A 27,097-nucleotide genomic window follows, 5' to 3' on the forward strand; every position below is an offset into this window, starting at 1 on the left:
TTCATAAACCATTTAAATACATCTGAAACCATTAAACCATTAAAACCATTAAAACCATTTAAATACATTTAAATATGGTGGATTTTTCTTCCTCCCCCCCCCCAACCCCGAAGCAGAAGACGAGAGGGGAAAAGAGCTGCCTTGGCATCAGGCCAACACCCAGAAGGCTGTGGCAAATTTGCATTGGAAGGCTTAGCTTTGATCTCTAACTTGCCATGTTCAACACATTTTGCAAACATTAGCTAATTAATCTCACAACATGCTCCCTCCTCAGTGAGATAAATCAACCATCCCCTTTATTTAAAAAAAGAAAGAAAGGAACAAGCAGATGGCTGAGAAAGAGGAATTGCAGAGGCAGCAGTGTGTTCCCTACCAGGAGCATAACAGATCATCACCAGAGGACCTCTGCCTGATAACACATGGGACAGGGCCTTCTCAGCAGTAGCTCCACAGTTATGGAACTCTTGCCTTAGGAAGTTTGCTCCCCTTCCTTGCTGGCTTCCAGATGCCAGGCTAAGTTAATTTTGTTCCTGACTAAGTTTTGTTCACTCTCTTGCTATTTTTTAATTTTTATTTACTTATGCTGCTTAACTCGTAGTTTTATAAACTGTTGTGAATATTTTTTCCATAATCAAAAAGGTGGACTATGTATATATTAAGGAAACAAAATGTATGCCACCTTCAGGATCATCCCATGATAACAATAGCTCTGATGGGTCAGTTCCCCACAGCAGCCAGTCAGAGACCCCACAGAGGCCTGCATAAAAGGCATAAAGGCAACACCTATGGGAGGAGCTGTGGCTCAGTGGCAGAGCATCTGCTTGGCAGGCAAAGGTCCCAGGTTCAACCCCCAGCATCTCCAGTTAAAATAATTGGATGGTAGGTGATGTGAAAGACATTTGCCAGGGACCCTGGACAACTGCTGCCAGTCGCAGTAGACAATACTGACTTTGATGGAACCAAAGGTCTCATACCCCCCTCCCAGTAACAGGGGTAGACTCTGCTACAGGTGAAGCTTCATTCTGAGCTATTATTATTAATAGACACTAGATCTGGGCTCTGCTAGAAATCTGTCCCCCCCTCCTTTTAAAAACCTCTAAGCCAATGGCCATCATCAGCATCTCTTGTGGCTGCAATTTACATAAATTAATTCTGCATGGTTACTTGTGGTAAACAGTTGTTTTGGTACTGGCAGGTTTTACTGGGATGATCCCACCTCCACCCCAAGTTCTGATATTATGAGAGTGCAATTTAAAAACATACTACTCTATGACTGAGTCCAGACTGGTCGCTGGATGGGCCCCTGTGTGGCTCAAGCAATGCAGACTACACGTGCACATCTGCTCAGCAGCCCACTCCCTCACCAGCCTTGTCCCTCACCATTCAAAGAGCACCTTAAAAAGTACCACTTACAAGTGGTAACAAATTGCGAAGCATTTCCAAAGCACCTTTCTTGGCTGTCTGGATGACCAGGAAGCGCCCAGAGAGCAGCAATAAGGCGCATGAGCATTGTGGACACTCTTCCAAGGCTTCCATGGCCTGTCCGGGCAGCGGGCCATGCGCCATCTGGACACCCCAGGATGCTTCTGTTTGTCCTGGCTTACTTCTGGTTCAGTACACTGCCACCCAAACCAGCAGTCTGGATCCTGCCTATGCATTCTTCTTACTGTTCACAGATCTAAGCAGGAGTCCACCAGCATCTTGTCCCCTGGCACTGGCCGTTTAGCTGTTTCCAGGATGATCATAACCAGGCCATGAAGACAACAGCCTTTCTTTGGTTGTTACACCCCATCAACTGGTTCTGAAGATACATTGCCTCTGAATGTGGAGGTTTCATTGTTAGAATGTGTCTGAAATGAGAAATTGTTCCCAGAACTTGTGGTAGTGAATATTGCTAAATACGTGTTGTGTGAAAAAGTCCTTTTGTCTGATCTGTCCCAATGATCTGTCTCAAATTGGCTCACGAGAAAGCAGTCATGAAGACCCTGTGATGTTCAGATGTTCGGATACAAGCTCATTTAGTGGACTTAAAGTAAGTTACTCTGTTCTAGCAGAGCCATCCCATGTAAGGGGATAACATTTTGTCTATTTTACAGAAGATTACTAAGGTAATGTACGTGAAATGCTTTGGCACGCTCTATTTAAATACTAGATTATCACAACAAACCTGAGCCTCATGTTAACTCTCAGGACTTGCTATGGAATTGGGCCACCCGCAACTTGGCCAAGAATAAAGAAATCAGCCTCAAAAGGTAGAAAATCATAATGCCGTCAGACATTCACTAAACCCACTTTGCTTTCTGAAAACTAGCCAGGTAAAACACCCCCTGACTACGCAAAGAGCTTTTCCGTAACGTAACATGCACTCTCCCCTATGTGTTTGTATGCCAAAATAACCAAAAGCAAGAGGAAACAAAAGCCACTCCACAATAATCCTTCACAGAAGTGTCAAATATCTATACAGAGGCAGGCCTACCTCAGGTGGCAGACTTTTGGTGCCATGGAAGATGGAGAAATGTACAGATGTAAAGAATCTGGCCCTTGGAGCATGATCTACTGAGAAGTTCTTTTGCACAAATCCTGTTCAAATGAATGGGAGTTACATGTGCTGTTATGCAGCTGCCATTCCTTTGAGCAGGGCTTGCGCAAGAAAACCTCCTGGTGGATTATGCCCCATGGCTACAAGGGTGCCATTTGGTTTCTCTGCCTTGAGCACCCAAATGGCTTGGACTTGATCTTCCAGGGAAGGACCTCTTATAGGATTAGAAGTAAGCTGGTGCAGCAAGTCACATGGATGGGGAGCGGGGGGGAGGAGAGCAATTGAAAAACACCACCCAGAAGAATTAGTAAGGAGGTATAAAGATCCAGCCCGGCAGATTCATTTCCCACATACACACACGCTGTCCCACCCCACAGCCCGATTTACTTGCGGCCTCCATCTGCTCAGACGGGATCACGAAGCTGGCGACAGTCAAAGTCTAGCCCTTTGTCTCCCTGACAAAGAGTTAAACCAACTCGATACGGAGCAGCCGTCAGCAAGCCCAGCCCATCCCTAGCCTGTGATACGCTGTACCAAGGACCAGGCAACCTCGGCCGGCCTTACAGGAGCCTCTTCCTCCTGTACCCAGTTCCTTGCCGGGAGGTACTGAGGGAGGCACCTCCTGGAGGCCAGCTGCCTATCAAGGCCCCAGGCCCACGTGGTAGTCCCGCTGGTATTCCTTAAGAGTTAGCTCAGTTTTCCCAGTGACAGAAGAAAGAGCGCTCCTTCTGACTTTTTCTCAAAGTCTCTGGCAGAAAAAGATGAGAGCATATAGCTGGATCTTCCACAGCAGTGAAAGGGCTGATGTGAGCCTTAATTTTTAAATCTCAAAGCACACACGCAGCCACATCTAATATTTCATGGCTTGTTTGTTTTTTCCCCCCAAATGGCCTGATTCCAAGTGGGAAAAATACAGTTTCTTGTAATAAAGAGAACCGTGGGATTGGTAGCTGTGGGATATGGACAGTGAGAGAGGCCACCGAGATGACTTGTACTTTAACAGAGTTCTTGCATGTCATTAGGGTGGAGGAGGAGAAGGCGGAGAGATCGGCTGTGACAACTGTAGCCAGAAATGAAAACATTAGCCAGGGACAGACAGAACAGTCTTTTGCCACTTTAAAGACAGAACAGATTTATTTTGGTGTCACCCAAGGCAAGAAGTAAAACCTCCACCTCAGCATGCAGATAAATGACCTCTAGCCCACAAATGTCAATTTAATTCATTAGTCTTTAAGTGTTCTTTTTGGGGGGTTTTGTAGTAACCGACTGCCATAACTAGTCCGCTAGAATCTGTAACCTAGTTTAGACAGAGAGTCGGAAACTAGAACCACTTGCACTCCTCATAACACATGTTATTTCATTTTTCTCTCAGCCTTCCCCCCCCCCCCCAAGAAACTTAGAGAGGCTTACATGGCTCTCTCCTTCCTCCCCCCCCACAACAACCCCCATGTGTATGTTTCTTGCAGCATTCAGCTAGGAATCATAAGAAATGGGAACATTAAACACCAGTTTTCAAAGGTAAATCCTTAATTGCAAACATGGCTGCTTCTCACGCAGCCATGTTCTGCCATTTCTAAGAACTTTTTACTGACCGAAGTTTCCTTGCTGTGAGGTATGGCCTTCCCCCACAACCAGCCGCACAAGACTAGCATTGGCATGTTCACCCAATTTCTTTTCTAAACAATAATAACCACAAAAGCAGCTAACAACAAGTGGGCTCCCTCTGCATCAATCTGCCCTACTACATATTTGCTTTCTAAAACTGTGTGGAAAAGGCCTTGACTAGCATTTTGCCTCACTCTCAGGGAGTTGATGGATTCCTCAGACTTCTAATGCCAACAACAAAACTCCCACTGACCAAGCCCAGTATATTTTCACCCCCACCCTTCCTCGAAAGAGCTGAAGGTGACATACATAGTTTTCCCTTCCTCAGTTTATTTTCACAACAACCTTGAGAGGTAAACTAGCCGAAGAGCCTGAGACTGGTTACTAGCAAAGCAGGGAAATGGTGTCCGTGTGTATGTGGCGGGGGGGTGTGTGTGTGTGTGTGTTATTATTGTAACTTAAGTAAGGTTCAACTCTCCCCACACAGATGCATCACCACTCAACAATAACAGGTCATACAAAGGAAAGCTCTTGTGGTGATGAAGCTGGAGTATCAGATGATAACTTGAGTTTAAATGACAACTTAGGCAAGCAGCAAACTGAGCAACCTTGGACCTGTCACAATGCCAGAAGCCTGACCCACCTCACAGGGCTGATGTGAGGCCAAAATGGAAGAATCGCATATGCCGTGCTTGAAAGAACGGCGGATTAAAGAGGTCAGGGATAGATAATAAAAATAGGTAGCACTTGTATTAAGCAGCTCTTCCATGGAAGACCCAGACCTCATCTAACTTACCCCAACAGAAAAAGACAGAACAAATGAACAAAGTCAGCTGTGGGCATTGGTAAATATTATTCACTGCCCTTTTGAACAAGCTCCCATAAAAATTAAGGCCTATGGAAGGTACCTGTAGCCAGGCGGACCATTTTCCAGCACCATGCCAAGCTCACGCCACACGGATCAACGGCAGAGATGGCTGGATGAAAAGGGGAGGCCATGATTCATCCAGCTAAGGAGACGGGCAGGATGAGTGTCTTGCAGGAACTTCTTTGCCAAGCTACAAATGCAAGAGCAAGTTCCAGAGGCTGGCTTGGGTAGCAGGGCTTTTGTGCCACTTGGGACAGCTGCCAGGAGAGAGGGATGCATCTCCAGAGGGCCGTTCCATCCAGCAGCAACCAATGTAAATAAAAACGAGCCTTTGCTGAGCCGGCAGGAAACTTCTGCCGAGTCACAGGGATGCTGGGGAGGGCAGGAGGACCCAAGCGGCAAGACAGCCTCCCTGTTTTCGTCACGGGGCAGGACGTGAAAAGGGAATAAGAGAACAGAAAGAATCTCACTTGGGACTACAGCGGAAAGAAAACAGATCTCAGTTGCATTGAAATTTGTGGGTTTATGCATACAGGGAAGGCAGAGCAAAAGCCCAGTAATTGTTCCTTCTGCCTTTCTTCTGCCAAGCAAGCCTGTATTGTGGAAACAGCTGCATAAACTGGTTTCCACAAAAAGCAGGGACTAAGAAAAAAGCAGGTACTTCTGTGGGTGGAGGCTTTTCCCAACACGCTTCCAGGCTCCTTCCATCAATTATGATTAGGTCTCAAAAGCAGCATTTCAGACCTCATCCTGGGGTAGATGGCAACATTAGAGGAAAAGGAGAAGACCCAACTTGAGATGGATTGACTCATTCAAGGAAGCCACAGCCCTCAGTTTGTAAGGCTGTTAATGATAGGACATTTTGAAGGTCATTACTTCACAGGGCTGCCACATTTGAAAGCGACTTGATGGCACTTAATTAACACTTTCAAAAGTGGTGTAGCTAAATCACACAAGGCTCTGGGAGGGCAAGATGAAGTTGGAGGAAGGGAGGAGGCATAATGGGAGAGTAGCATGTCTCTTATCGAAAAAGGCTGAGGGCCAATTCATGCATAACAAAGTCCTTTTATCTTCCCTGAATAATTTTAACCAGATATTCAGAGGTGTCGAACCCATTTGTTACAGGGGCCAGATCTGACATAAATGAGACCTTTTCAGGCCGGGCCATGTGTGTCATAAAACATAATGCCAGGTAGCTGGGATATCAACTTTATAGAGGACACAGATAAACACAAAGATCTTTTAAAAAATTAGACTAAAACATGCTTAAACCATTAGCACTCATTGGCCTTAAAGGTGCTTTCTTTGTATCTCTCCCATGAGATCCAGAGAACTGGCCAAAGGAAGCTCTGGCTCTTTCCTTCCTTCCCAGGGGACCAGGAGGGGGAGGAGCCTCAGCCAATAAAAGGAAGAGGGGCTTGGCTCAGTAGCTCTGTTGTGCGACGGAGAGACCCTGGCAAAACATTCCCACCCCTTCCTCCCAAAGGGAGAGGCCTCAGCCAATGGAGGCTTTGCTCTGCGGCTCCTGTGTGCTTGAACAACCCTGGCAAAGCAAGCTGTGATGCAGAAGGAAGCAAGAGAAAGGGAGAAGGAAGCAGACAATAGCCAGTTGCTCAGGGGGCTGATAGGAGCCCTCTGGGGGCCTGATTTGGCCCGCAGGCCGCATGTTTGACACCCCTGCCTCAGAAAGTCTGAGACTAGGACTTTAATTCTCAGGCCTACATGTGCACAGGAAGAACACAACCCCCAGAACATCTTATCAAAAGTCCTGGTGGTGGCCATGAAGATTAGTAAATTGGTTCTGAGTTGAGTCAAGAAGTAACAGCATATTTTAAAGAGGAGTCATTACTTTATGAGGCTGGGAATTAAATATTTGTTTAATTTAGTTGTGTGTACCTTCTAACAATTACCACTGTTTTATTGTTATTAGAAAGAAATTCATCTACCATGAATTTCAGCATCTCAGAAAGATGTGGAAAAGTCTGTCCTTTTCCCATGTATTACTGATGGATTTAAATTTAGTCAGTCATCAGCATTCTTTCAACAGCCTTGCTGATTCACCAAAAGCTGCACAAATGACCAAATTCCACACAAGCATTGAAAAAAAATTCATAAGGTGATTAGGCACAGAATTCCCATAAATCTCAATTCTATCTTTAATTTTTTTTTTAATTTAAGTTTCTATGCCTTAGGGCTTAAATAGGGTTGTCTGCCAGGTTCCCCTGGCCACCAGTGGGGGAATGGGGGGTGGAGTTGCTGGATCCAGGTAGGAAAACTCCTGGAGATTTGGGAACAGAGCCTGGGGAAGACAGGGACTTCAGTGGGGTACAATGCCATAGAGCAGGGGTGGCAAACGGTAGCTCTCCAGATGTTTTTTGCCTATAACTCCCATCAGCCCCAGCCAGCATGGCCAATGGCTGGGGATGATGGGAGTTGTAGGCAAAAAAACATCTGGAGAGCTACCGTTGGCCACCCCTGCCATAGAGTATACCCTCCAAAGCATTCTCCAGGGAACTGATCCCTGTAGTCTGGAAATGATATGTAATTCCAGGAGATCCCGAGGTCCCACCTGGAGGCTGGTGTCTTTAGGCTTTAAGGATATGCTTGAAAGTCATGGCAGGAAATTCCTGCCAAGATCTCAGGAGCTACAAGAGTTACAAAATCAGGTTGCAGCTACCTAAAGTGTGAGGTTTCAAGGGCCTTGACAATTCTTTGTGCCTCTATGGCAGGCAAAGCCAATACCAACACAGCAGGCATTACAAAACAAATTACACTAAAATAGGAGTAATTATGTGCCTTTGGTAAACGCTATTAATGCAAGCCACAGAATTCAGCTTTTGCTTCGGGGAAGAGTTGTATGTTAGCTAAAGGTCTACCCAACCCGGGTCAAGGCCCGTCAGCTGTAGTGGCAGCATAATGCTAACTAGTTTTCACTGGATAACATGGTCTAGAGAGCAGTTTATTCCTAATGAATTGGACAGAGGCGGTAGGTCAGATCACCATATTACACTTGTATGGAGGGGGAGGGACACATCAAAAAGAGAGCATAAAAACTTCTACTATGACGTTTCAGAGTCAAGGAAGTTGATCTAATAGAGGATAATTACAGTAATTCATCTTTAACTACCGCCGCTCGGGATCGTAACCTTTATTTAGCTGCTTTGATGCCTGCATGAACCATTACTGTATTATAATAAACATTTTAATGCATTTTCATGTTCTAAATGAGTCTCAGAAGTTCCCTTTGGTGACAAAGCAAATGCGGCTGTTGACAAAACTGATGAAGATCTGTAGCAGAAGATGAAGCTTTGGACTAGTCTGTTGAACCAAAAGGCAAACCTCTGCCTGGTCGTTAACCATTTCCATGAATTCTCTCCTACCACCCCCCCTCCAAATAAAACTACTCCACATACAACGTCACCACCTTGCACACACAACATTGTCTATACATGTGTAGCCTATATTTCCTTTCAGCCTGCTGAGAAAAGAATCAAGTCTAAATTGAAAAATAAAGTCCTCTTGCAAGTGGAAGTAAACAGGGCCTATAATCTGGGGCTGGTTTTTTTGCCAAAACTTTACGTTCACGAAGCCAAGCCGAGAGACAGGTCCTAACAGCATTTTGGCATGTGGCTAGAATAAAAGGGTATTATGGTTGTCAGCCTCCAGGTGGGGCCTGGTGATCTCAGAGAATTACAAATGATCTCCAGGCGAGAGAGCTCAGTTTCCCTGGAGGAAATTGCAGCTTTGGAGGATGGATTCTATGGCATCACATCCCTGCTGAGCTCCGCGCCTTCCTAAGCTCCACCCTTTCAGACTCCACCCACAAATCTCCACAGGTTCTCTCAACCTAGAGCTGACAATCCAAGAGGGTGCAAAAGCAGAAAATACTCCAACTAAGCAAGCTTTGGGGTTAGCCATAGCCTGGAAAGCTGCCCTAGCAAATATATGCACACTAAGGGCTTAAACATAACAAGAGAGAAAGCACCCAGATCAACAAATTCCAATGGGTCAGCCGTCAGCCATTAGCCTGTGGCAGCAAAAACACAAAAGCTTTTGGAAGTGTTAAAAAACAACAGGCTTTCACTAAGCCAAGGCACTAAAAGGAGAGAGCTGAGCAAAAACAAAAAGCCACATCAAAAGAACACACCCTTCTTTTTTTTAAAAAAATGTGCTAGACAGACAGATTAAGCATGTTATGGAAGTGTGGCTAAATCTGCAAAACATATCCTACTTTCAGAGTCTCAACCACAAGAGTCAGAGGGGTTTGGGACTGGTATTCTCAACCTCTCAGCCCTGACCCGTGTCTGACTTCACTAACACAGCAGCCTCTTCCTCGTCATTGGCTTTGGTAACATTGCAAGGGAAGCTCTGCAGGAAATTAAATGCTGCTAAGCGACAGGAGTTGTTGGAGTCAACACTCTTCTATGCACCCCCTGGAACAAGTGCCACTGGCATCAGCAAGTGCAAGGAGATCTGTCCCGCTTGCACCAGGGGCTGCTGTCTGCTGCACATAGTAGCCAAGAGCAATACGCTAAGCTGCTGCCTTCTATCCTCTGGTGCTTTTGCACATACAATCACTACAGAAGGGCACTGGAGCAGATGGGTCAGTGTGTTTTAGAGGTGATGGACAGCTCTTGACCTTATACAAGCACCTTTCATAACTGCCTAAATTAAACCAGAGCAAATATTTCCCAAAACAAACACATTTGGTATTTAAGCACAGCTGTTTTGCCGCTACAACTTAAGAATCAGAGATGCTCCAAACAGCATCAATATACTTGCTTATTTTTCCATTCATATGCCCTGGGCAAGTGAGACCTTCAACAGTTATGCAATGGCTTATGCAGGCAGGCAAGTCAGAACCACTGACATTTCATCTAAAGATGTGCTGTGGTTAAGTTATCACACTAGCGCTGGGGAGACCCCTATTCAAGTTCCTACTCAAGCCAAGAAGCTCACTGGGCAAAGACTGGGCCAGTTCTTTCTTCACTGTATAGCCTACCTGACAGGGTTGTAGTGAAGACAAGTGAGGAGAACCGCATGTGCTGCCCTGAGGTCCTTGGAAGAGGGACAGGATAAAACTATGAAGTTTGTACCTCGAGTTGTTAAAGGCATTACAAATTTTCTGTAGTTTCTTCATCGTTCGTCGCCAGCATATCTGCATTGTTTCAGAGCGATATTTTCAGCATCCTTTTTCTCCTCCTCCTGGGTCCTCACTATCCTCCACCTCATTTCTGATGGGACTACCTCTCCAATGTCAGAAATGATGACAACTGACACAATGTCATCAAAAATGCTGGCAAACAAAGCCCCTGGTGGGGTGGTGCAGCCAATCAGATTAAAGGACAGTGCGAGTAAATGAGGCAGAGGACAGCAAGGGAAGAGAAGAAAAAACATGACATACCACTGCCTAGCAAATAAACAAGAACCAAAATGTGTTTGTCAAAAAGTATTTTTTCAGTAACTTGTTCAACTGTGACAGATCTAATTTTAATTTTTAAGGAGAATATTTGAATACTCATACTTTTGGTTGATTTTTTATTTATTTTCCACCCTCTCAAGGATTTTTATAGTGTAGATCTTTATAGCTTATATATATACATATGCAGTTCTTGGTTATTTTAGTTTCTTACTATCAGCCGCTCAGAAACCCTCAGGCTGAAAGGTGGTATGTAAGTCGTAAAAATAAAAATAAAGTTGCCAGTGAAAAACAAATTCCCAGAAAAAAGGAGACGTTTGCAGAAAAGGATGCTGAGAAGCGACAGGAATTTTGGATCAACCCAAGTTTTAGAATGGTCATCTTAAATAACTTTTGTGCAAAATCTGTAACATTGTATTGGGGGGGGGGGATCAAGGGGCAAGGTATAAGTGTCAGAAGTGGGAGATGCTGGATGCTGGCAACAACTACAGCACAGCATGAGGCAGGAAAGTAAGGAACTGTGTGGGTGTTTTTGTTGTTGTTTAGTCGCACAGTGAGTCCGACTCTTTGCGACCCCATGGACAAAGTTATGCCAGGCCCTTCTGTCTTTAACCAGCTGTGCATGCATGCTAACAGCATTGCCTGCAGCATTCTTGCACCGTTTGTTGCATTATACCATTCTTATTGCATCGTCTTCTAAGTCCATAAACCACCTTGAGTCTCAATGAGAAACTGAAGCAATAAAAATCAATGAGGTGAATAAAAGTGAACATTACATTAGGGTGCAAGCTATAAAGTCAAGGAGACACAGCCTTGGCCCCAAAGCCCCATGCTAAATGTCAGGCAGAATATCTCTGCTTTGCTTTGCATATACTCAGTCGTGATGGTTAACCCAACATCCCACTCATAAGCAGATTTTTAGTGACACTCCACCCCTTCAATCAGCAACATAAACTTTGCTTCCACAACCATATGTTCTAACCTGTTCGTGAATGCAAAATCCCAGCTGATTTTCAAGGCATCAAATCCCTAAGCCTTCCTGGATTTGAACAGATCTAATGTATTTTAAATATTTAAGGCAAAGTGTACACAGAAAGACCATTAGCAAGATGTTTGTGTTCCCCCCCCCCTCGAACACAATTCCCAGGAGAGCAAAATCTCAAGTTTCTCCCTCTCTGAGGACATACCTTTTGAAAGAAAAATACTTGATATAGATTCAAGTGGGCAGCCGTGTTGGTCTGAAGCAGTAGACAAGTTACCCCTTTCACAACTGCTACACTCAGAATCAGAAGGGTAAGGAATTGTCAGGATGGATACAGTGTGCAACCGGAGAGCTGGTTTGGTGTAGTGGTTAAGTGTGCGGACTCTTATCTGGGAGAACCGGGTTTGATTCCCCACTCCTCCACTTGCACCTGCTGGAATGGCCTTGGGTCAGCCATAGCTCTGGCAGAGGTTGTCCTTGAAAGGGCAGCTGCTGTGAGAGCCCTCTCCAGCCCCACCCACCTCACAGGGTGTCTGTTGTGGGGGAGGAAGGTAAAGGAGATTGTGAGCCGCTCTGAGACTCTTCGGAGTGGAGGGCGGGATATAAATCCAATATCTTCTTCTTCTTGAGACATACAGCTCTTTTTCTCTGGCTGGATGCTGAAGAAACAAAGCACTTTCATAAATATTTGCAAACAACAGTGTGGTGGGTTGCCCTCATTTTGAAGCAACATCCAATCTTTCTCAAGCTTCAGATAGAACATTCCCCCCCTTACTTAAAAGTTGATGTAAATTTTAACTTTAGGTTTATTTTTCTCTGTTTTAGCTTTTAATAACATCAGAGAAAAGAATTACTACCCTGAGAGGAGCCCGTGCTTCATTATCTCAGGAATATTTTTTTCATATTGAGCTTTAAAGAAGTCAGGAGTCCAAAACACCTATTAACCTAGACTAGAATCCTTGAAAACTCCTCCACCTGTAGAGCACCAAGGACTCCTCTGAAACAAACTGAGCTATATCAGTTAAAGTCAAGGACTGATTCCGCATTTGGCGTTTGCCTCCCTTTTGCTCCGTGGTTTTTCTATGCGGGTGGGATTTCCCAATTCCACACTAGAGGATTTCTCCCGGATTCAATTCCCAATCTGTTCCGTGTGTTCTGATTCCGCATTACTGCTGCTACCAGAGTCTCCCCCACAATCATAGCAATTTCCCCCTCCCTCATACGTTTCCCTTTTTTTTTAACACGCATGCATGTTCGCATTACAACGTGATCGTCTTTGCATTACAACATAATGCCAGAGACATAATACTGGCAAAGTCACGTGTTTTCCTTTCCCCCTGCCATTGGCAGGTTATCAAATCCCCGGGAAATCCGACTCTGCGATCCACCATTTTTATCCACACACGCTGAATGTTAAGTACACAGTTTTCCATTAAAACCTATACCAAATTACAAATAGATGCATGAAGGTGGGGGAGGGGAGAGATTTATGCCAAGGGGTTAAGGGAGAAAGTTTCCCCAACCTATCAAAAATATAAACCTATAAACAAATTCCTGTTCCCATTTGAGGCCATATGGGGGAGGGGGGATCGATAAAGGTGGCAATCGCACATCTTTAAAGTAGTTTGTGTAACATCCCTATTTATTTAGTTGCGTTGTAACGATCTTATTTGAAAAAAAAAGTATAATAGTCAGGAGTGATTTTAATCAGAGGGGGGAAGAAAGTAATCACAATGCAATGACACATTATCAAAATCACGTGGAATACCATAAAGAATGGGGGCGGGTGGAAGCAAGGGATGTATTCAGTAAAAGAAAACAGCGTTGCATCGTTATATATTTTTCTCTTAACGTGAAACATTATTTGTTTTTTTAAAAATTACTTTATTTCAGGAAAATATTGGCTAATTTTCAAAGGGAGTAAAATTAAGGAAATATGACGAAATAACTGGGCGGAATCATGGGCATGAAGTTATGTGGGTGTGTTCTACTGATGCGAGAAGTTTGACAGCGCATTGGTGTGAGTTCTGCACATAAATTTCAAGCCCCGAAACAGCATCAAAAATAAACTTCTCACAAAATTACGATCTCCTCAATGCGGGGCGACACTGCTTTGGAGGCGGGTCAAACTGCTGCCCCGTGTCAAGATATGTGGAAACCAACATCTGCCCCGGGGGAAACACAGCGCTGGAGTCGGAGCAAAGGCTAATGCCGAATCAGCCAAGGTTTGCATTGGGCATATGTCATTATACACCCAGCACAAGGCAGTGGGTGGGGGGATGAGAGAGATAAACGCTACCATGAGAACCATCTCAGGCAGATAAGCTCCTTAGAAATGCATGGATGGTTTTCATTAGATTGCAAACAGCAGGCAGAGGCTTAAGAAATACATTTGTAGGGCTGGAAGGAATCAGAGCAGGAAAAGCCCTTTGCCCAAGAGACCAGACTAGACAGCCAAGATCCCACTCATTTGTCCCAAATATACTTTCCCCAACTCTTTTTTGAACTCCTTTTGTTCTTGCAAGAATATGTGGAGATTAGGCAACAGCAAATGTTGCCCCAAAGGTACTACTGTTGGCATTTCTCTGAGCTGTTCTCACAAATTTAAGCACAGCTTTTCAAAGCAGATGGAGGTCCACATAGCTCGATATTTGTTTTTTTCCCCAACAGTGGTTGATTGGTTGCCTCTGAACCTCACAAGCAATACATGAAAGCAGCATCCTCTGATGGTCTGAGACACAAAACAGCACAAGATACACCCAGATAAACTTCTTAGCAACTGGGCTAGGATACCACATTTTAACTCAATTCTTCATTTTTAAAATTGGAATTCTTTATACTGATTTGATTTTTTTTAATTGGAAAGGGAAGGTACACTGCTAAGAAATGCAGAGAAAGGGCGGTATCAAGACCAATCTTTAATGTGCTCTGAAGAGCCATGTACAGCTAAAATGTCTATAAGGTGAGTTTGTGAAGAGTTTTTAGCATTCATTTTGGAGAACGGAAGCCTCGTAGAAGTGCTGGGCTGGAACTGGGGCCTGATCGTCACACACCTCTACCAAATACTGCCTCCACAAATTTTGGGGATCTTTCAATGGTAGTCAATAGCAGCAACAATGTTCAACTCCTTAAAGAAAACCTCTTACAAACTAAGAGTCCACATGCTTAGTTTGCTAAGGGACGGTGGCTCAGTGGTAGAGCATCTGCTTGTTAAGCAGAAGGTCCCAGGTTCAATCCCCAGCATCTCCAACTAAAAAGGGTTCAGGCAGGAAAAACCTCAGCTTGAGACCCTGGAGAGCCGCTGCCAGTCTGAGTAGACAATACTGACTTTGATGGACCCGAGGGTCTGATTCAGTATAAGGCAGCTTCATATGTTCATATATGTTCATATGCTTCTGTGGACAGAGACCACCCCCTCTCATATGATAGCACAAAGTTCCTATGGATAGTAGATAAACTGGTCTCAGGGTTGCCAATTTCTAGGCAGTTGAATGGTCTCAGGGTTGCTAACTTCTAGGCAGTGCCTGGAGATCTGGAATTACAGCTGATCTGATGGAAGAGATCAATTCCCTTGGAGAAAATGGCTGCTTTGGAGGCATTATACCCTGCTGAGGTCACTCCCCAAACAATGTCCTTTCTATGCTCCACCCCTAGATCTCCAGGAATTTCATGCACCCCACCCCCAAACTGGCAATGCTAGTAGTCTGTAGCCTTTGGAAATTTATGCTGAAAAAATGCATGAAATCTTTGAGGTGCCATAAGGCTCTTGCGCTGCAACAGACCAATGTTGTTTCTCTTGTGTAGAAATGTACAAATATGACACTTTGTTCCTTCTAGTACATTCATTTGTTGCATCCTGCTTTTTTTCTTCACTAATTTGCCCATTCCATTAATCTCTTTTACCGCTGTTTTATTGTATGGCAATCTAACAGGGTGTGGGGGTGTGGAGAGAACAGGCACCAATGATCATTTTATTATTGAATTTTGGTTGGGGGGGGGGGCACGACTGCAAATTTTTCCCTAGAGCTGAGAAACTATAGAAGCAACTCCAGTTTTCAAACCAAAAAGTATTTATGAATACTTTTGATGAGCCCCACCTCATCAAACTTTTTTTGGTTGCAACAGCTGCCCTAAATCTGTCAACAGGAAAGGACTGAGATCCAGGTTCAAATAGTTTTCTGGTTTTTTCCTTGCCAGACCTGGTTCCTGTCCCTCCCACAACCATTACCAGAATAGTTTTATATAAACCCAGGCTTCCCTCTTTTCCGCTAGCTGAAAACACAAGCCCAGGAATTTGAGTCACCTCTCAAACACACACCGCCAAATCATACAAGCTACTCTGCAACCCACCAGTCATTTGCTCAGTTAGTTTATAAGGCATGCTGCCCTTCAAATTATCCCATGTTACCCGAAAGGAGAATTAAACGACTGGGCTAAGGAGAGGAGGGGGGGAGAGGAGATCTGTTTTGAATGATTCAAAATGATTCTCTCCCCTCACCCCTGCTGGATTTTTCTGGGATTTGCTTCCTGACAGTAACACTGGGATTTGCTTCCTGACACTGGGATTTGCTTCCTGACACCTGCAACCTCACCACAAAAGCACTCTAGGTCTTCATTCTTCAACTGCAACTAACTGGACCCGCACAAAACAGGCGACCCTGTTACTGCACCCACAACTGCCAGTTTGGTGTAGGTCAGTCAAAGTTGAAAGAGCTGCTCTCTCAGAAACATTTTTCAAAACAGCTCTCTGCCTACCTCACAGGATGTCTGTTGTGGGGAGAGGATGGGAGGGAAATTGTAAGATGCTCTAAGACTCCAAGTGAGCGGAGGGGTATAAATCCAGTCTCTTATTTACGTCTTCTTTTTTGCTGCTTAAGACACCTGTAGCAAGCTTTTGAGTTATACAGAATCCTTCAGGCATAGCCTAAAAACCAAGTCTGCAAACATGGTGGACAAGTTGCATAAACCCAGCAAGGTTGAAATCTGGGGGTCAAGAGGGGTTGGAGCAAACAGCAGAAGACACTGGCCCTATCAGACTAAAAATAGCTAGGCCCTGTTAAGGGGATGAATGAAAAAATACATGTTACATTTACAACTCATACATCCTCTAAGAAGCATAGGATAGGATACTGGGGTGGGGAGTAGGGTTTATTCTCACAACTTGGTGAGGGAAAGCAGGATAAGCAAGGGTGACTGTGAGCATAATGGACAAGCAGCCATTTAAGTATCTTGGAATCAGCTATGAGCTCCAGCCTAGAGCAGCACTCTGGAACAAATTTTTGTCCAGATAAACAGAACAGCTAGCCTGCTCCTGATAGATCTTAGAAGCAAAGCAGGGTTTGTTCTGGCTAGTATTCAGATGGGAGACCACCAAGGAATACCAAGTTCATGATGCAGAAGCAATGGCAAACCACCTCTTGCCTTGAAGGCCCTACGAGGTTGCCATAAGTCGGCTGGGACCTGACAGTACTTTCCACCATTCCGGCAAATACAAGAGCAAACCAAACTATCAAAAACACATCTAGTCCAACCCCCTGCACAATGCAGGAAATTCACAAACACCTCCCACACATACATACATCCCCCCAATGACCCCTGCTCCATGCCCAGAAGAATGCATAGTCCCTTGCCAAACTGGCCTGGAAAAAAATTGCTGACTGACCCCAAAGTGTCAATCAGCATTTGCGCATTTAAGAAAGGGCGACAAGAACTAAGCACTGATGCAATCCTTCCTGCCAACGCCAACCTTCTCATGATGTGCCTAACTCACAGAATCAGCATTGTTGTCAGATATCTAGCCTCTGTTTAAAAACCTCCAAGGGAGGAGAGCTCACCACCTCCTGAGGAAGCCTGTTCCACTGAGGAACCACTCTATCAAGAAGTCCTTCCTAATCTAGCAAGAAGTTCTTGCTAGACAGAGAGCCAGTTTGGTGTAGTGGTTAAGTGTGTGGACTCTTATTTGAGAGAACCGGATTTGATTCCCCACTCCTCCACTTGCACCTGCTGGAATGGCCTTGGGTTAGCCATAGCTCTAGCAGAGGTAGTCCTTGAAAGGGCAGCTGCTGTGAGAGCCCTCTCAGCCCCACCCACCTCACAGGGTGTCTGTTGTGGGGGGAGAAGATAAGGGAGATTGTAAGCCACTCTGAGTCTCTGATTCAGAGAGAAAGGCGGGGTTTAAATCTGCAGTCTTCTTCTTCTAATGTTGAGCCAGAAACTCTTTTGATTTAACTGCAACTCATTGGTTCTGGTCCAACCTTCTGGGGCAACAAAAAACAATCATGACAGCTCTTTGAGTACTTGAAGATGGTGATCAGTCATCTCCTCTCCAGATTAAACATGCTCAGCTTCTTCAACCTTTCATCGTAGGACTTTGTCTCCAGACTCCTCACCATCTTCGTTGCCTTCCTCTGGATACATTCTCGCTTGTCTATATCAAGCTGGTTAAGGTTAAGCCAAAGGACTGGCTGAAAGTCATCCTGTGAACTTCGCAGCAGAAGGGAGATTTATACCAAGGTCTCCCAGATCCTAGAGCTAGACTATATGGACAACAAATTTGCCTAGCTAACCCTTCCTCCCCTTCAATTAATGGAATTGTGGGAGACATTCACTACCATCCATTCCTAATGTTCTAGACATTGGACACATTCTCTTCCCTGCCTCCTTAAACTCCCACCCCCCACACACAAAGCCACACCCCTTCTACCCTGAACAGCCCTTATATAGTGGCACTTCCATTCCATGACACAATTCAAAGTAACAGAAGTGAATTCCTTCACAACTATGTCCAATAGCTCAGAGGTCTTGTTCGTGTGTGAGGTGGAATGAAGAAACAGAGCAGAGCAGACAACCCCTGAGGGAGAGGATCACATAAGCCAGGCCTTCATAGGAGGGACAATATTGGGGGGATGTGCCCTATGCCCATGTTCACAGAAGGGAAAGTAAAGGGACAGAGGTAGTCACAGCAACTCCACTGCCACCAAAGTTTGCAAACCCTGGCAGTGTCCGTTTTCCTCACAGAAGAGGAGGAACAACAGGCAAGCATTCCCAAAGAAAGCTCAGGGTCGATTTTCACCCCTGCAGTATGCAGCTGCAATAGCATGATGAGTGTATTTTTAGGCAACTGGGAAATGCTACCAGACCTAGTTTGGGGCCCTTGGTGAACCCAGTGTGTGTTCCAGAGCATATCCCAGAATCCTCTGCAAGGCACAAGAAAGGCCACAGCAGAACAAATGATGTCAAAGGTGTTCCCTGAAGGGAGAACATTTATGAAAAAAGCAATGCCTAAAAAAGGGAGACAAGCAGAAAAACATTCCTATAAAGCAATTCTGGAAGTCCTTCTCCTTGCATACAAATTTAGAGAGGGGAAATACTTTAAAGTAGGTCAGGGCTACACAATAGCAACGAAGCTACTCTCTTTCTAAGTTCCTCAGAAACAAACTATTGAAAATGAAACTAAGGAGTAAACCAAATGAGACTTCAATTTGTTTATAGGTTCAATAAATTTTCCACATGCAGTATAATTGTCAGGGGACAATTTACTAACATAAAGGTTATAATAAACCAGGTTGATTCAGGGACCTACCTGTAGATTTTAAATGTAGGTCTGTGTTTTGCTTTTCAAACCTTCCTTACAGAGAGAAATCAGAGAGCTGGGGAGAACCAGCTGAGATCTACCTACTCCCCAAAGGGATTATGGAGAGGGACGGTGGCTCAGCGGTAGAGCATCTGCTTGGTAAGCAGAAGGTCCCAGGTTCAATCCCTGGCATCTCCAACTAAAAAGGGTCCAGGCAAGTAGGCGTGAAAAACCTCAGCTTGAGACCCTGGAGAGCCGCTGCCAGTCTGAGTAGACAATACTGACTTTGATGGACAGAGGGTCTGATTCAGTATAAAGCAGCTTCATATGTTCATATGAAGCAAACTGGGTGACTCTGCCAGTTGCTCTCAGCTTCATCCTACCTCACAGGTTTGTTGTGAGACTAAAATGGGGGGAGGGTGACGGGTTGAGTCATGAGTGTTGTCCTGATCTTCCTGGAGGAAGGGTAGGATAAAAAAGTAATACTACTCCCTATCTCTCAGCCTATCCTACTTTACAGGGTTGTTGTACAAGGGGCAACAATCATGAAAGCTGCTTGGAGGATGGATGGAATCAAAATGTAAGAGAAAGAATCAGCCTTTAAGTCAGTCAGCTTTAAGAGATAACAGGCGTGGGACTGAATAGATCTACTTTAAATTTAGATTTCTTTATAAAGCGCTTTTTTAAAAAAATCTAGATGATTCACAGTTTTAATCCACCCTAGAATCCTGTTTTAAAAAAATAACTGTAACAAAAGCAAATAAAGAGAAATGTCATTTTCTTAGGGAATCTCATCCTCTTTTATGCCAGAGCAAGTTTGAAAACATTTGGTTAAGGGGTCAGTCAAGATTCAGTTCCCATTCTGTGCTCCCTCAACATACGAACTGACGACCTGTGTGACTGTGAAGTCATTTGTGATAACAACTGTCTAAACTTAAATTAACTATGTTCTCTGCTGTTCTCTGCTAATGTCCTATGTTGCTAAAAGTCTGTTCCCTGGTATATCTTTTCCTACGTTTTGTTTTGCTGGCATAAGGGGGAGCCATGTCAGAGGAAAACTGAGAGGCAAAAGTCTGCTCAGATGGAAAACAGCCCCCCCACAAAGGCTCCTCCCCATAAGAATGCCACGGAAGAATGTCATGGCTGCTTCTTGGATAAAAAGCAGCCATCAATGCTTCCATAATATCAGCAACAATTTCACCATTCTTAGGGCTTTTTTGTTGAAAAAGCCCAGCAGGAACTCATTTGCATATTAGGCCACACACCCTGACGCCATGCCAGCCGGAACTGCATTCCTGCTCAAAAAAAGCCCTGACCTTCTCTTCATTCGCCTCTCAGATCTATTTGCATGCCCAGCAACCAGCTGACTAAAAACTAATTAATACAGCACTGGGGCTGGGAAGAGAAAGGTCAGGAGTGAATAACGGGCACACAGAGGTGAGCAACCAGTAGAAGGGAAGGAGGGGACAAAGCCTAATGGGAAGGGATTCCACTCCAGTCACAGTCTCATTTTATAGATACATTTCCACCCATTTGGTGAGCACCTTGCTATCGAGAAAGAGAAAGTTTCGATATGAATTGTGCTGATTTACAATTCTGCGTCATTCCGTGTTATGTAAATCCATCACATTCTTTATCTCATTGTATACAAAGAAGGTAAAATAGAATTTCAAGATTAACTTGCTTTTTAAAAAAGAAATTCAAAATTCACCATGGTTTTCACATTGCCCACCCAGTCACTCTTCATTCATCAGATCAGTGAGCCAAGAGACAGACTGCAGATGAGGCGGTCAAATTGTCTCTGGGTTGTACCACTCACGGAACTCATATCAAGGATAATGTAGGGGGAAAGATTTCACCAGCAATGTAGTTTTCTAAGTGCACAGGAAGACTAAATTGGAGCTCTTTTTTTCTGACATGCTAGTGCTGCAAAGCCAGTGTCATTTTGTTTTGTAAATTCTACCATCAGCCCCCCCCCCCCCCCCCGCAGCAGTCTGATGTGGGATAGCCCAGTGACCACGGCATGGATCTTGTGAGGCTGGAGCCACAGAATGAAAGGAGCTGGAGGAAATCACAATGCACCTGGACCCCAAGTCCCTACCTGATCCAGCCCAGAACTGTTCACATGAAATAGCCACTCCAACTGGATTGGCAGAAGACTGTATCCAAGCTGGGCAAACACCAGGTTCCAGAGGCCCAAGAGATCCTACCAAGTCAGCTGAATTCTGGGGAAACTTGCTTGGAAGCTCCACAAAACTTGCATGCACTGCCAGGAAGGTGAGAACACCCTGCCCCTCCCCAATCCTGGGATCAGTAAAAACAACCACAGGGAAGGGGGGAGAGAAAAGCCTGAGCACCTGCTGGTGCAGAGGAGTGTGCTCAGTTGACCTACATGCACCACCCACGCCAACTGATTGGGCACCTTCAAAACAGTCCTGGAGGCAGCCCTACAATCCTGGCCACAATGTGAGCCTACAGACCCCAGAAGAGGTGCCTGTGAACTAGATCCCACTAGAATTCTGAGTCACAGGGACAGAGAACAGACCAGCCTGGCCAGATTGCTAGCCAGACTGGGGAGCAATTCCTTCCTGTCCAAATTACTGCAGCTGACCAGATGCCGAACTTGAACAAAAACCACCCAGATCTAATGCTCCAGTTCATACTCCATCCAAATCTACCTTTTCAACAGCACCAAGAGGCACAGCACCTCATCAAGCCTCTGGGTTTCTTTGGGCCACCATCTCACAGCTTTAGAAGAGGCTCCCTGTACATATCTTGGGGTCTCTCTCAGATGACTTGTTTCCCAAGAAGACAATGGGAACAAACTAGGGACCCCATGCCAAGAGTGGAGAATGAGGAAGGAAGGAAGGAAGGAAGGAAGGAAGGAAGGAAGGAAGGAAGGAAGGAAGGAAGGAAGGAAGGAAGGAAGGAAGGAAGGAAGGAAGGAAGGAAGGAAGGAAGGAAGGAAGGAAGGAAGGAAGGAAGGAAGGACAGTTGCTAGGCAATTCCCCAGGACCAGAAAAGCCAGGACAAGGAAGCAAAGGAACAAGCATGTACCTTGGTCTTTGCACCAGCTTCCGTACAGGGGACAGCACCAACTTTGCCAGGGGTCAAGGCTGCAAGCTATCTGGTCTCAACATCAGCCTGGGCCTCTTGCAACAGACTCACGGTTTAGAAGAGACTCTCCACTCTTTGCAAACAAACTGTCCAAGCTCAGACTGGAAGAAGGAAATGGAAAAAGTGCCCTTTGCCCTCACAGGCTCAGATAGGATAGAGGCAAATTTAATCAACACTGGCTGCACATTTTAACCTGGAAGGGCTGATGAAACACCCACGACTGAGAAGGAAGGGGCTTAGCCAGCTGTCTAAGCCAGCTGTTCAACATTAACAGCCCCCAAAGTGTAAGGATTTGCTTCCTGGGGACCCTGCCAAGCAATTTGGCTTTGGGCAGGGTCAAAAAAGGATAACACACAATCAAATTAAGTATATTGCAGGGCACGAGCCAAAAATAAAATAAATTTTAAAAGCACCGCTCTTGTTCCAAAGCCCTGCTGAGCTGCGAACATGTAACAAGGGTGGCCATCTATTTCTTTACAACCCACAGCTAATTGATTAAATTTTTTATATGCTCTAACCCAAAGCTCTACAATTGAAAAAAACAATGCAATATGAAGCAACACGCAAGGAGTCAAAACAGCAAAAGGAAACTGAAACAGCTGCATACGCAAAACACAGAAGAAGCCCCTGAGCTATAGGTGCTCTAACAAGCACTGAACTTCTGTGGCCAGCTGAAATCTCATTCTACCCACAACTCTGCTCTTATGTCTCAAACTCCACAGCACCCTGCAACCTACCAGCCCACTAAGCAAAGCAGGAAGCCTGCCTTCAGACTAAGGCCCCTGCCCCCCGAAGAACCACTGATGTTGGATGCTGTCCACTATTACTGAAAGGTGTTTTGCCAAAGGACACTGAGACTATGAGAGCTAGTGTGGCATAGCAGGTTTGAATGCTAGACCAAGAAGTTTGAATCTATGCTCAACAATACTTCTGGAGTGCCTGTGTAACCTTCAGCTGAAATCAAAGGGTAAATATCCCACAGCACTATTTCAGATAACAGAAAAATATGACTTTTTAAAAAAGCAATTGATATCTACCACTAGGGACATGAACCACCACGGACACAATCCATAGGGAACGGTCTGAATGAAAAAGAACACGAGCATGAGAACCCACCTTCCCGTTTCCAACAGGACGTGCCCAAGAGAAATTTCTCACCAGATAGAGTCTCTGAGCACAATCTCATAATCAGGGAAAGGGAGGAGGGAACCCGCCAACTAATATTGTCAGCAAGATCTATTATTGCAAAGATCTGGCAAAACAATTACCCCATCAACACTTGACAACATACAACAAATCATCGCAACGGAGGACTTAGCAGATAGACTTGGGAATGAAGCCAATCAATTATACAGCTGCATGGATGCTATGCTAAATTTCTGCTAACAGAAGCAGGGAGGGAAATTTTTGCTGGTTCCCCTGTCTTGCGCTGGCCTCTCATGCTTTTCCTGTGCCCTCGGGAGCAGCATATGATGCCAGACTGGGGCAGAAGACAAGAAGCCCCATTCAGCTGATGGGAATAGTTTCCATCAGCAGTGATTTACCACAGGATCTAAGTCAATGTTTGCATGCCAGTTTTTACAAAGCTGGGGGGGGAGGGCAAAGAGATAGTGATGCAAGAGCTAGTTAAACCCTACTGCTCTTTTATGCAGCATTTTTAAACACAGACTTGCAGAAAAATAGAACAAGTTAGAAGCCTGAAATTTTTTTTACAAGCCCATCTGCATCAGCATATATACATGCAGCATTCCAGGTAAAACAGTGAACACAGGAATCTGCACATCTGGGAGGAACAGGTGACCTAGGTAAGGACCTAGCTTTACTGCTGCTTTTAACATGTGAACAGCTGGAAATTATCTTCACATCAACCCTGCTAAGGAAAATATTAACAGGCTCAATTTATAGATGAAAACACTCAGACTAAGGAAGAGAGGATGTGCAGTTGCCACTGGGTGAGACAGGGTCATAAATGGGATTGGCAACCAGCCATCCTCCATCCATCGTGGCTTCTGCTAACAAGGTTTACATTTTAAAGTTAAGGAAGATGGTTTTTGCTCTCCTCTGCTACCTGGGCTCTCTGTGGGTGGCCACTCCAAAGGAAATGTTCCAGCTCAGTGGTAGAGCACAAGTTTTGCATGCAGAAGGTCCCTGGTTCAGTACCTGGCATCTCTACTTTAAGAGGTCTCAGTAGCAGATTGCAGGAAAGAACTTTCTCTACCCTAGGCAGCAAAAAAGCTTCTGCCAGTCCAATTAGACAATACTGAGCTATATGGACCAATGGTATGACTATTTACATGGCAACTTCAAATAGTGCCATTTACAGAGAGCGCTCCATCTCTGGGTGGCATGTTTCAGAAAAAGCTTAAGTACTGGCAGCATTAAGTAACATTTGGTCACCAGAGTTAGACACAAAGGTTGAGAAACAAATTCACAGCAATATACAGCACCATTCCACCACCCCTTTTCTTACTCAATATGATTCACCATTATCGTGATTCTCCCATAAGCGGGAGCCAAAATACAGCAGGGCAAAAATAAATGGTATGTGCATAGCTGTGATCATCCCACGCAAACACACTCCCTCCAACACTGACTGTGCACAGCGAGAAAGCATCAACAATACCATCAAGTGTAGACAGAGGGAAGAAAGCAGGGGGTCACCTGGGGGAGGAAGACAAACTCTGCATACAAGGTCCAGGGACCAAATATGCAGAATGCTGGCAGGCCTTAGATGAGAACATACCCACCTCCAATCTTTCACATTTTTTACCCCACCCATCCTCCAAGGAGCTCTGGGCATCATACAGGAGTTCTCCCTCCCCTAATCCTCTCAACAACCGTAACTCTGTCATCTTGTTTGCCAACCCTGTTCTCATGCCTTTAAGCAGCCAGACCTGCAGAAATTTCACCAGAGGCTTTTTCTGGCAAAGGGACAAAATTATAAAGAGCTGTGCTCTAGACACTGGGCTGCTGATAAAGGTGTGCGATAACAGAAGAAGGGTGAAGAAGAGGATAGCAATCTGACTTTATTATATTTAAATAAATCGCCCAACTCTATGGCTGCAATAACATCTAATTAAATAAACACAGATTGAGACCAATGATTAAAACAGGTGTGTCCCCCCCCACATCTACTGTGCCCCCATATGTGCAGGTTGGTATGAACAGAAGAGCAGACTTCATAAGTGCCAGCTCCAGAGTCTCCAGGCTCAAAGAATCCAGGCACAATCTCCATCTATGCTTGCTCTGGGAAGCTGCCATCCTCATACAAATATATTCAGAACAGCAGGATTGGGGGGGGGGGGGGGAGTTATCCTAAGGCTTCTGTCCTGTCCTGAAAAACACAGGCAGGTCAACCCAAGCACGAAAGACTCATGCCTTTTTTCACAGCCCAAAATCCTTTGGTCATATGCACCACTGAGACAAGCAAGCTACAATCAGCCTGAGAGAAGCCAAGTCAACATGGCATTCCAAAAGCAGTAAGCAACACATGGGGAAGGTGGGGGAGGAAAAGTTGTGCCTGCAAAACGGAACTGCAGAGGTCCCTGATGAAGAGAAAAAACCACAACTACCAATGGAGCAGGGTTTCAGGAAAAGAAGGCTGGAAGGGCTGGAAAATTTCTGGAGATTTTGAGGTAGAGCAGGGGAAGGGCCAGTTCCTCGAAATGACACAAACCTTCCCTACACAACCCTGGTAGGCATCCGGTCCACTTGATCTGGATCTAGGAGGCTGCTGTGGTTGAGTTCTTTGTTAAAGGTGTGATGCTAGACAGAGGTCCCAATGAAACTCATAAGGAAAACAACCTCTCTGGGACTCTCCGAGGAACAGATCTTTCCTCCAGGGGGGAGGGAGTAATTATTCCCTCCCCAGGTGGCACACCAATGCACACGGGGGCTTGCATGATGATGGAATGTTTTCCATGCGGAAATTCTCTGCCTGTAGGGGAAAGGGTACTAGCTTTCCTGACATGTTAGCTTTCTGTGGGTAGGGATATTTCTACAGGGGCACATCCCCATCAAACAAGTCAAGCAATGAACCACAACTGAGCTGAAGGGGTTAGATAAGTGGCTGTATAATCCTCTTCCACTCAGAACTCCTCTCCCCGAAAGTTGCTTTTCACCCCACCAGAGAGAAGATGGAGAGCACCTCTCTTTTCTATGGGGATTCTAGACCTCAGAGCTGGCTTTCATTTTGGGGCGTATCCTTCACCAGAGACAGGGTCCTTTCCCTCTCTGGAGATTCTACAGCTCAGAGGAATTTACGCCTATCCTTGGGCAAAAGGCTGAGAAAGTTGGTTTTCTTTCCTACCAAAAACGCCTCACCCACTCCATCTCCTCCCAAAATCACCAGGCAAGCACCGTTTTGGTTTTTTTACTAAGGGGGGGGGGAGGAATAGGGTAGGGGGAGAGAAGTGGAACTTGCTCTTGATTATATGTTGGAAGGGAATGTCTTGCACGGGGGAGGGGTCTCCCTGAGCGGACGAGCGGGACATCCCTTTCAACTCTCCAAAGCCGCTTCCGTCGAAAATTGCAAGCCCTCCTAACCCTCCCCCCAGCGGAGCAAATCGGAAACACGCAGCCACCCCCTGGTTTGAAAAGGGAAACAGAACAGCCAGCCACCCTACCACGCTTCTCAGCCGTCCTCCATCCCTACCGCCCTTACCGTACATCTCTCAGCTGCGCTGCGCAGCCAGTCTCTGAAGCGCCGGTTCAATCGCCCGGGCCGATCCTGCCGCTGCAGCGCCTTTTCATTCAGCCGCCGCGGCGCAGCCCGGGATGGGCGGAGCCACCAGGGGCAATGAATGGAGCAGAAAGGGGGGCGCGCGCGCGGGAATGCCCATTCAGGCTCCCCCTGCTGCGACAGGGACTGAGGCTGCGCGTCGGCGGGAGGAGACCCTTCCTAATTAGCCACGCCCCTCGCGGGTGGGCTTTGGGGAGTTTGCAGGCGGAGCTTTGCACGGAAGGGGGTCTCGGGTTCCTGCGGGTTATTTATA

General features: G+C 45.4%; 1 protein-coding gene and 1 non-coding gene across 7 annotated transcripts in view; one reads left to right on the top strand and one right to left on the bottom strand.

The window, feature by feature from the left end:
- EFR3B (EFR3 homolog B) overlaps positions 1-27,097 on the bottom strand; it is a 127,075-nt gene that overhangs the window by 87,624 nt on the left and 12,354 nt on the right. The window contains exon 1 of one of the 6 annotated variants that reach the window (XM_060250548.1): positions 26,772-26,921. The exons of 1 other annotated variant lie outside the window; for it this stretch is intronic. Coding sequence is in view for 3 of the 5 variants with exons in the window: in XM_060250505.1 (XP_060106488.1) it covers positions 5,053-5,071 (19 nt within the window). In the remaining 2 variants the exon portion in view is untranslated. Of the gene's footprint in view, positions 1-2,926; positions 2,947-5,052; positions 5,073-22,043; positions 22,183-26,766; positions 26,922-27,097 lie in introns of those variants that run through there. 4 more of the 6 variants (XM_060250530.1, XM_060250539.1, XM_060250505.1 and 1 more) reach the window with 4 other exon arrangements.
- Positions 14,596-14,662, top strand: TRNAN-GUU (transfer RNA asparagine (anticodon GUU)). The gene has a single exon. It is a non-coding gene; the product is annotated as a tRNA-Asn (tRNA).

This window comes from Heteronotia binoei, chromosome 1 (genome assembly GCF_032191835.1).
Source record: "Heteronotia binoei isolate CCM8104 ecotype False Entrance Well chromosome 1, APGP_CSIRO_Hbin_v1, whole genome shotgun sequence".
Lineage (NCBI taxonomy): Eukaryota > Metazoa > Chordata > Lepidosauria > Squamata > Gekkonidae > Heteronotia > Heteronotia binoei.